Raw genomic sequence first — 10,519 nt, 5'->3', positions numbered from 1 at the left:
GAATGACATCTTATATTAACTGTTGAGGAATCTATCAAATGTTTTTAATCTGTCAATCAACAGAGAAACACAATGCAAGCAATGCACGTTTTTTCAAACGTTTATTATATTCACACGTATGCGCATTAATTATACACAGCTGCCTTTTCAACAACTCGACAAGGAAACATAAGAATGTGGATAGTAGGCTATGCCACTGTCAGTGTGTGTCCAGTGGAGTTTATGCATGTGTGTTTAATGAATTAGGAGTGTTTTTTAATCGATTGATGATCGCCCACATCAATGTCATGCTTTAACACGCTGGTTTGAGTGGGAACATCACCGAAAAGAGCTGGGTGACTTGATGAGCTTGCTAATGTCAGACTTTGCCAACTCAGGTAGATGCACCAAATATACGACTTCAGAATTTTCAAGACACGCACAGGAAACAGACTTGTGCCTGTCCTTCAGTCCATCATGGCTGGAACAATACAGAGGTTGGCTGACAGACAGGGAGGCAAATGGGCACAACCACAAGGGAGGAGTTGCTGCAACACTCAACAGTTATTTAGCATGTTGATATGGCACACACAAGTTATTTTCTTACGGCCCGGAGTTTGGACTACATTAAAACCAGAAAACTTTGCCTGCAGACTAGGACCACCAAAGGGCAACAGAACTAGTACGCGTTCACTGGCCTGGAAGGGTTTTTTTCTCCACCGGCCAGATCGTTGCTCTGACGTCATGAACAAGTGGGCAACGATAATCTCACGGAATCGGAGATCAAGGTTTTTGGAGCCAGGTGCCGCAGTTGCTGTCGTCAATTTGCATGCCCTCTCATGTGGTTGATAATAAAAAAGAATCATCATTATAATGACAATAAAATAGGTTATTTATATAGACCTATCAAAACGAGAAATTAGCCTACAGTGGCAGACATAATAAACGGTAATTGGCCGTCTTTCTCTGAACAAAGCAGGTTTTTACAGACACCTTTGGTATAATATAAGAGATCTACTACATGAAGCGTTTCTGGAAATATTCTAAATCTGTATACTCCCTCCCACAATGAGACATGGAATTATCGTCTCTTAGGAATTTGAAACTTCCTCCATCCTGCTTTCCTGGGTTCCCGGGTGCTCGTTCTCCTCGAGGTGGGATCCTCGGAGCTCACGCCATTCTCCTCGGAATCGTAGACGGATCTGGAGGAGGGGGTGCCGCAGCGACAGGACCATAAGAGGCAGCAGAACGTGTAGCCGGGGACCCCGTTGATGGGGCGAGGGGGAGGAGGTGTCGCAGGGACCAAGGCACTCTCTCGAACTGGCTTGACCTTGGAAATATGAAAGGTGGGATGAACCCGCTTGGACCGGGGGAGCTTGAGCTGTTCAGCCACCGGGTTGATGACCTCCTCGATCTCGAAGGGCACGATGAACCATGGGGCCAGCTTCTTGGACTCCACCTTCAGGGGGAGGTCTCGGGTGGAGAGCCAGACCTTATCCCCCGGCTGGTATCCCGGAGCCTGGGAGCAGCGACGTTTGGCGGTGCATGCGTAACGGCTGGCGGCTTGGAGGAGGGCGGCACAGGCCTGGACCCATGTCTGATGACACCGACGAATGAAGGAACTGATGGGCAGGAAGCCTCACTTTCCAGAGCCGGGAACAGGGGCATGCTGTATCCTCGGCTGAACCTCCGGTAGAAATTGGCGAACCCCAGGAACCGTTGAAGCTGTTTGCGGGAGTCCTGGACAGACCAGGCAGTGACGGCGGAGACCTTGGCCGAGTCCATCTGCACGGCCCCTCTCCCGACGATGTACCCCAGGAAGGAGACAGATGGGCGTGGAACTCCCACTTCACCGCCTTTACAAAAAGAGAGTTCGTCAGGAGGCGCTGCAGGACCGCCTGGACATGATGGACATGTTCGTCTCTGGACCGGGAGAAGATTAGGATGTCGTTGAGGTAGATAAAGACAAACTTGTTTAACATGTCTCTTAGAACATCATTGACCAGAACTTGGAAGATAGCGGGGGCGTTGGTGAGGCCGAAGGGCATCACCAGGTACTCGTAGTGGCCAGAGGGTGTGTTAAATGCCGTCTTCCATTCGTCCCCCCCGTGGATCCGGACCAGGTGATAGGCGTTATGTAGGTCAGGCTTGGTGAAGATGGTGGCGCCTTCAGGAGCTTGAAGGTGGATGTGATGAGGGGCAGAGGGTAGCGATTCTTAATCGTAATGTTGTTCAGCCCCCGATGCATGGCCAAAGCGTCTTATCCTTCTTGGACACAAAGAAGAACCCAGCTCCTGCTGGGGACGATGAGGGGCAGATGAGGCCTGCTGCCAGAGAGTTGATTATATATTTGTCCATTGCCTCTCTGCAGGTGGTCAGAAAATACAAGTGGCCTCTAGGTGGAACAGAGCCAGGTAAGGATGCCGCTGTCATAAGGTCTATGCAGGGGAAGAGATGTAGCCTTGGCCTTGCTGAACCCCTCCCTGAAGTCCAGGTATTCCACAGGGACCCCCAACATGTTGGATGTGGTACTAGAGACTAGAGTGGTTGGCTCGGGGGCGGTGGCTTGCTTCAGGCAGACCTGATGGCAGGATGAACTCCAGCCTAGGATTGCCCCAGTGGTCCAGTCGAGGTGGGGCTTATGACGACGGAGCCAGGGGAACCCCAGCAGGAGTGGATGGCGAGGAGACTGCAGGATGAGGAACTGGACAGTCTCATGGTGGTTGCCCGAGAGAATCATGCGGATGGGTACTGTCTTGTGGGTGACGGTCTTCATCATATGGCCGTCCAAGGCCTTGACGGGAACCGGACAGGGCAGGAGTACTCGGTCGACCCTCAGCTGTAGTGCTAGGTCATCGTATATAATGTTCATGTCAGAATCAGAGTCTATGAGTGTGGCAAGAGTCTGACAGCCCCGAGGCAGCAGTAATTGGGCTTGGCACAAGGGACGTAGGTTGTAGGAGGATCTGGATGTGTGGCTCACCAGGACCTCCTCCCTCACTGGTGAGCCTGGGCTTTTACTGGACACTTGGAGGCAAAGTGCCCCCCTTGGCCACAGTAGAGGCAGAGGTTCCCCACACATCATCTCTCCTTCTCCTCAGGGTTGAGGCTGGCCTGACCGACCTGCATGGACTCGAACTCCCTCATGGGTTGCCCTGCGGGCGGAGGTGACGGCTGGGTAGGAGCTGCTGGGCAGTAGATCAGACGTCGATCCACGCTCATATCCCGTCACCTGGCCCAGATGCGTCTGTTGATGCATCTCGATGATGCCATTGAGCGAAGAGGGCAGGTCGTGAGAGACCAACTCGTCTTTGATGTAATCCGCGAGCCCCATAAGAAAAACTTTGACTTGGGCTGGTTGGTTCCACTCGCTCAGCCAGGCCTGGATGCGGAAGTCGATGGTGTAGTATCTCTGTGTGTAGTCAGGGATCAAGAGTATTTGGGGTTGCCAGTTAGTGTGATGGTAAGGCGAGGCAAGGCAAGGCAACTTTATTTGTATAGCACATTTCATACACAAGGCAGACTCAAAGTGCTTCACATCATACAACAAAGTGAAGAAAAAAAAATAGAAGAATTAAAAGAAAATAAAGGCAAATTTAAAAATGCATTACAGAAAGAAAGGAGAATAAAAACATATTTGCAATAATTAAAAACAGTGCAGACATTAAAAGATTTAGCAGAAAGCTATGGTGAACATAAAAGTTTTCAGTCTAGTTTTAAAAGTGGTCAGAGTTGGGGCAAGTCTTACATCTTCAGGAAGTTTATTCCAGCCATTTGTTGCATAGTGACTAAATGATGCTCTCCCATGATTGTTGTTTACTCTGGGAATCACTAACAGATTGGTCTCAGAAGATCTTAGTGGTCTAGAAGGCTTATGTAGTGGGAGCATATCAGTGATATACTTCGGTCCTAGACCATGTAGTGATTTATATGTGAGCAGGAGGATTTTTAAATTAATCCTCTGACATACAGGGAGCCAATGTAAGGATTTAAGAATTGGTGTAATGTGCTCACATTTTTTGGTCTTTGTAAGAACTCTAGCAGCAGCGTTCTGAACAAGCTGTAGCTGCCTGACAGTTTTTTTCGGAAGACCTGCAAGGAGACCATTACAGTAGTCTAGCCTACTAGTAATAAAGGCATGTACAAGTTTTTCTAAGTCTTGAGCTGACATGAGCCCTCTAAGTCTTGCTACATTTTTTAGGTGATAGTAGGCTGATTTTGTAACTGATTTAACGTGACTGTCGAAATGTAAATCAGAATCCATAATAACCCCAAGATTTCTGGCTTTGTTTGAGGTTTTCAGGGACAGAGAGTGAAGGTGTTGAATTACTTTAAACCTTTCTTTTTTAGCACCAAAAACAATTATCTCAGTTTTGTCCTCATTTAGTTGTAGGAAGTTTTGGCACATCCAGTCTTTGACTTGCTCAATGCACTGGCACAGAAGATCTATGGGGCGATAGTCGTTTGGTGATAGTGCTACATAGATTTGGGTGTCATCGGCATAGCAATGGTGGTCAATGTTATTATTTTGCATGATTTAGTGGGAGCATGTAGATGTTGAATAAAGTCGGCCCCGAGATTGAACCTTGGGGGACTCCACACGTTACATTGGTAGGTTCTGATACAAAGTCGCCAATGGAAACAAAATAGTTCCTATCTTGTAGATATGACTTGAACCAGTTTAAGACTGTGCCTGAGAGCCCCACCCAGTTTTCCAACCTGTCCAAGAGTATTGAGTGGTCGACAGTGTCAAATGCAGCACTGAGGTCTAATAGCATTAATATTGAAGTTTTGCCAGAGTCTGTGTTAAGACGGATGTCATTTACAACTTTAATAAGGGCCGTCTCGGTGCTATGAAAAGGTTGAAATCCTGACTGGAAGTTGTTGTGGCAGCCAGTTGAAGCCAGGAAGTGATTTAGTTGTTGGAGGACAACTTTCTCAATTATTTTACTTATGAAGGGTAGATTTGAAATTGGTCTGTAGTTGTTGATAATAGACGCATCTAGGCTCCGCTTTTTTAGAAGAGGTTTAATGACTGCAGTTTTGAAGGCCTTTGGGAAATTGCCTGATTGAATGGAGTTATTAACTATTTGCAATACGTCTATTGATAGGCAGTCAAAAACATTCTTAAAAAAGTTGGTAGGTAAAGCATCAAGGCAGCAGGTGGATGATTTTAGATTTGTCACCGTTTCCACTAGAGTTTTAGAGTCTATGGCATTAAAGCTTGCCATGATTGCTGTGTTACTTTTGCCTGAACAGGGTGGTGATCCGACTTTTTTGTTTGAGATATTGATGGCGTGTCTGATGCCTTCAATTTTATTAGTATAAAAGAATGCAAACTCATTGCATTTCTGCGTGGAATGGAGTTTAGCTGGTATTTGTGTTGGGGGGTTGGTCAGTCTGTCACAGTGGCGGTTTCTCATACGGGCAGTATGGGCAGCCGCCCAGGGCGGCATGAGCGCCCGCACAAAAATCGTTTCAGCGTCTGCTCTATTTTTTGGGCGTGCCGCGAGCGATCGTGTCAATTCTGGCAGTAAATCACACAAAGAAACACGAGACAATCCGGTCAATTTTCAAAATTAAAGCAATTTTCTAAATAAAATTGACAAATGCGATATTTGTGTATCTACTCGCACTGGGAAACAGGAAGAGAAAATACATTTAATAAATGTGAAGAGTAGATAAACAAATATGTGTATTTCAACTGTATATCTACACTGTCTACTACCATACACACTCTCTCTGTCTGTGTGTGTGTGTGTGTGTGTGTGTGTGTCTCTCTCTCTCTCTCTCTCTCTCTCTCTCTCTCTCTCTCTCTCTCTCTGAACGGATAAATAGAAGAAGTGTACAAACTTTTTGGTTACAGAAACATGGCATATTTATTTTATGAGGTTATGATAAAAAAAATTGCTCTGAATGAACAATAGCTGAGCAGAAGCGCTTGTCGACCGTCGTGGAGAACTACCGTCTGGTCTGAACAGGGGGGCAGGGGGGGCGCTGGAGGTGAGGTTCGCCCAGGGCGTCATGAAACCTAGGACCGCCACTGGTCTGTCAAGTCTGTAAGCGGGCAGGATTTCGGTACCAGTCCCAAGTGCTAACACCAGAGTGAACATTGGATCAGCGCTTGATCGTCAGAGTCAGCTGAAGGAGTTTCGAGGACTGAAAAGCCATGCTGAGGTGGCCACTTACCTTCTTGACCGGTAAGATATCGTTAAAGCTAGCTTTTAGCTAACACGAACACTGGCAACCCATTGAGGCAAATGCGCTTCGAGCAACAGCTGTGTTGTGACGTGAATGCAATGGAAGGGGGGAGTGCGAGTGTGACATCTAGTGGCTGGATGTTATCAATGTTGTCAATAGCACCTTTAAATATGCATCAAACTACACTGTGTTATAAAGCCTTTTTATATAGTAAATAGGGTGGTAGTGATTATTATTACAAACACCAGTCATATCAAAACCACAGCGATACCTGGATGGAAATTTTAGTCGTCCTCACATCACCCAATGTAGTGAAATCTAAAAAAAAAAATAAAAGTACACTAAATCATATTTGTTCTCCATCCATCCATCCTCAACTGCTTATCCTGTAATCAGGGTCGCGGGGGGCTGGAGCCGATCCCGGCTGACATTGGGCGAAGGCGGGGTACACCCTGGACAGGTAACCAGTCTATCACAGGGCTATATTTGGAAATGTCCTGGAATGTTCTGGAAATGTCTATTCAATAAATCAGTATAACATAAAGTCAGTAGCCAGGTATCTCTCTCATCATGTTAATAGTTTACTGCACAAATTAGAATGAATAAAACCACCAAACACATAATCCACATGTCAAAGAAATAGGAAAGCAGGAGCTCGTTGGCCCAAAGCGGCAGCTTCAAACGTTATCCACATGATAAAAACATTGAAATTAAAAACGTAGTGGCGTTTCATCAGTGCTTTCAGAGAACAAGTAAAACCTGCTTTTGCCGTGTAATTTGGTAATGGTCTGAATATTGTAAAATAACTGTGTTCAGTTCATTGCACCAGTGAATTTAAATCTAACCCTCAGCTCAGAGGGTCTGTTAATGGGTGGTTAAAGCTCTTCTTTCTTCTTTAGGATGATCTGTCGCACCATTTCAGCGATTTGGGGTCGGATTTCTTTAACAGAAACTTTCGGTCCCCATGCATCCACCACTTTGCCATTTACATCAATGAGATATTTCCAGAAGTTCCAGTCAGGCTCACTTCCAGAAGACTCTGCAGAAAATGAGAGAAGAAGAAGAAGTTGATCTTTCAAACAACGGTGCACATGTATGGCTGTCACTTCACCTATTATTTTTTGCTTGTTTTAACTGCACTTGTCTGTTTTAAACTGTAAGGTGACCTTGACTGTTGAGGCCTTAAATAACATGCATTATTATTATTATTATTATTATTATTATTATTATTATTATTTCATTACAGTGTTTCCATCTTGGCTCCCACCTGGAAACACATTATTTTTCCCCTCCTTTCCAACTAATTTTCTAATTATTCTTTTTTGTTTTAAGGGGCTTATTTTTTCTTTTATAAATCTATGCAGAGCTTCTAAACAAATCTTGGCCGTATTTACAAACTTTGAAACTTAAAACCTTGATCCATCCTTTTTTCCCTCACATCATTGGTAAATCCCATACACCCTGCTTTCCCACAATGCTTTGAGAATCGATCCACTTGTGTTCCATGAACTACATGCATACTTTCATTCTTAATTTCTTCCTTTCCTTTTCCTCTGATTTTTTCTCCTTTTGAATAATTATTTTCTTGTATTTTTTCAGACATCAGTTTTTTTTTACTCTTTCCTTCTATTCTTAGTTTGTACTAGTCTTGCTTCTTTTTTCTTTCTGTTGAAAGGTTAAAATGAGTTGATTAGCCATTAGTTTTTTATGCATATGTACTTGTATTGATACTTTTTAAATACTGGGTACAAAATTAGTAAAAGACAAGTGTTTTAGGAAGTCTTACTTTTTGGCAACCCCACACCCCAACAGAAATAAAATCTTACCCTGAAAATATACTGCAATACTTCTGTATGTGATTTCAGTATTAAATATACTTATTATATATATATATATATATATATATATATATATATATATATAAGTAATTTCTGAATATCTAATATTTTTCTTATAAAGAAGTGATTTCACTGTGTTAATTAGAAACCTTTACTTAATAATAAAAAATCTCACTCACCAACTAGGTACTTGTAGACATTGTTGGCTCCAGTTCCACCAACGGAAATTTTACTGAACATGGGGAAGGAGACGCCGTAGACTCTGCGCACAAAGCTGTCAATCTCCCTGTCGCTGCCGGGCTCCTGCTGCCCAAACTGGTTGCAGGGGAAGGCCAGCACATTGAAGTGGTACGGGCCAAAGTCCCGCTGAAGCTGCTGCAGCTGTTCGTAGTGCTCTTCGGTGAAGCCACATTCACTGGCTACATTCACCACCAGGGACACCTAAAGTCACAGGAAAGCACATTACAACACGACACTAATGGGCCTGACAGGCAAAGAAACAATCAGCAGCAACTGAAACAGCTGAACAGCTCATCAATGGGAAAGTATCAACACATGCAATCTTTAATTTAGACGACAGACGGTTTGATGATCCCATCCCGAAATCGATGGTCACCATGAAGCAATTCTGAAGATCCATCTGAAAACCTCGTGGAGTGATGTGTAAAACAGCACAATCTAGAAACCTAATCACATTCATGGTACATGCCATTTTTCCCATGCTAAGCATTTGAGAAGCAATGGGCTGCTGTAAAGCAGCAACTTGGAATTAAGTGTCTTGCTCATGGACACTTCAATATGGGGACAGTCGGGTCAGAACCTTGTGATTGAAGGAGGGCCCACTCGCCACAGCTGCCCTGTATCTATAGCCCGCTGCTGAAGAAAATATTTGAAACACAGTGATACGGTATTTGTGATCATTTAGAAAGTCACCTAAACTTTGGACAGTGGGGAGGGTGCCAGAGGTGGGAAGTACAAATACTTAATTTCTGTACTTCAGTAGAATTTTCAGGTAGGCCTATCTGTGGTATTCTATACCGTTGTAAAAGTAAAGCAGTAGCAGTAGTATTACACTTCTCCAGTTCTCCTGTATGCACAATACACTCTTAGAAATTGTACACTCTAGAAAGTGTATTGTAACAAGACACAACACTATATGTACTGTATTATTTTTTTTTCTGGCAACTTTTCCTCCCTACAGTTTAACGTTCTACTTTCTACTTACATTTCAGAGAAGTGGAATCAGTACTTCTACTTTTAACCAGAGTCCTTTTGAACACAGTGTCTGTACTTCTACTGGAGTTTAGAAAGTTTGGAGGTACATTCTTTATACTTGATATAAGATATAAGATGTTTAAGGGAGCATCCATTAAAGCTCTTTTATGCTAACAATTTAAGGGAAATTACACTAGGTCTTGTCTGGAATGTTTGTTATTCATGTATTTTTCTGAAGATTATTGTAAAAAGATTACTTTAATGTCTTTACTTTTATGTGTTGTCATGTGGCGTGATTGGCCAAATGCAATGGAGAAAATCAATCACTATGTAGAAACTATGTAGTTACTGGTAGTTACAGTCCAGTCCAGGCAGTATAGGCAGATCGAGGCTAATCTGGTCTACGGATCCGTAGCTGGTTTGAATGAACACTCTATGATCCTGCAGCTGCGGGGGCTCGACAGGCCTCTTGCCACGTAGACCAGCGGGGCTACATGGTGGGACATCCCGAGCAGTCACACTACTGTTAGTGAGATGCATCTCTAACAAAGCGCTCAGTGGGAGAAGTACAAATACACATCTCCATGCCAAATGCATTCATGCAACATGCATTAAGATTGTAACATCCCGATATACTGTGCACTTAAATACGCATCTGTTCAGACCCGGACTTACCGAACCTCGGTACTTTTCCAAGGACACTAACTTCCCCCTGATGTTTACCACTTTAAAAGTATAAAAGTCTTTTTGTTTAGACTCAGTGAGGCTGAAAAGAGTCAGCAACAGGGTGAGCGCTCTGGCACGCATCTTTACACACAGACTGCCAACGCAACAGACACGTCTCCTCTCTCCTCGGGCCGCTGGATCAGCGATGTTCGAATCCTACTATGGCGAAGACAAGGCCCGCCCTACTCTGCCCTTCATTGGCTAATGCTAATATTCCCAACCAATCCAACCAATGAAAACAACGACTACTAGCCAATCGAAGGCAGAGTAGGGCGGGTCATGCATTCATCATAGTAGGAAGTACATTCTATATTGTACAATTTTATATGTGCACAACGTTTCACCCCATACGACTACATTATGGAATAGTAGATGTGTATTGTACAGGAGCAAATCCTTTTTATTGAAGTTGGTATGAGATAAATGGTCTATAACTGACTTAATGTGCTGATGGTAACCTCTTAAATGATGAACAATTCTGCACAAAACATCATTTCAACCCCTCAAAGTCAGATTTTAATAAATTACATAAGCACTTCCTCAAGAATTTGTACTTCTGC

The 10,519-nt window shown here is 43.9% G+C and overlaps 1 protein-coding gene across 1 annotated transcript; it reads right to left on the bottom strand.

The window, feature by feature from the left end:
• Positions 1 to 6,722: 6,722 nt before the first annotated feature.
• Positions 6,723 to 10,078, bottom strand: gpx7 (glutathione peroxidase 7). Its single transcript, XM_084010880.1, has 3 exons — positions 9,909 to 10,078; positions 8,198 to 8,459; positions 6,723 to 7,219 (listed from the first exon to the last, which is right to left on the bottom strand). The coding sequence occupies exons 1-3, from the start codon at positions 10,038 to 10,040 to the stop codon at positions 7,056 to 7,058; spliced, it is 558 nt and encodes a 185-aa protein (XP_083867006.1). The 5' UTR covers positions 10,041 to 10,078; the 3' UTR covers positions 6,723 to 7,055.
• Between the last annotated feature and the right edge of the window lie 441 nt (positions 10,079 to 10,519).

Source organism: Eutrigla gurnardus (genome assembly GCF_963514095.1).
Source record: "Eutrigla gurnardus genome assembly, chromosome: 6".
Lineage (NCBI taxonomy): Eukaryota > Metazoa > Chordata > Actinopteri > Perciformes > Triglidae > Eutrigla > Eutrigla gurnardus.
Note: the sequence above shows the minus strand (reverse complement) of the source record. Positions and strands in the feature narration are given on the sequence as shown.

Excerpts from the sequence above, each read along its gene's own strand:
- gpx7 (XM_084010880.1), bottom strand. The coding sequence starts at position 10,040 with ATGCGTGCCAGAGCGCTCACCCTGTTGCTGACTCTTTTCAGCCTCACT. Across the intron at positions 8,460-9,908 it reads TGGAAAAGTACCGAGGTTCG|GTGTCCCTGGTGGTGAATGT; the intron begins GTAAGTCCGGGT and ends CTGTGACTTTAG. Across the intron at positions 7,220-8,197 it reads TGTCTACAAGTACCTAGTTG|AGTCTTCTGGAAGTGAGCCT; the intron begins GTGAGTGAGATT and ends CATTTTCTGCAG.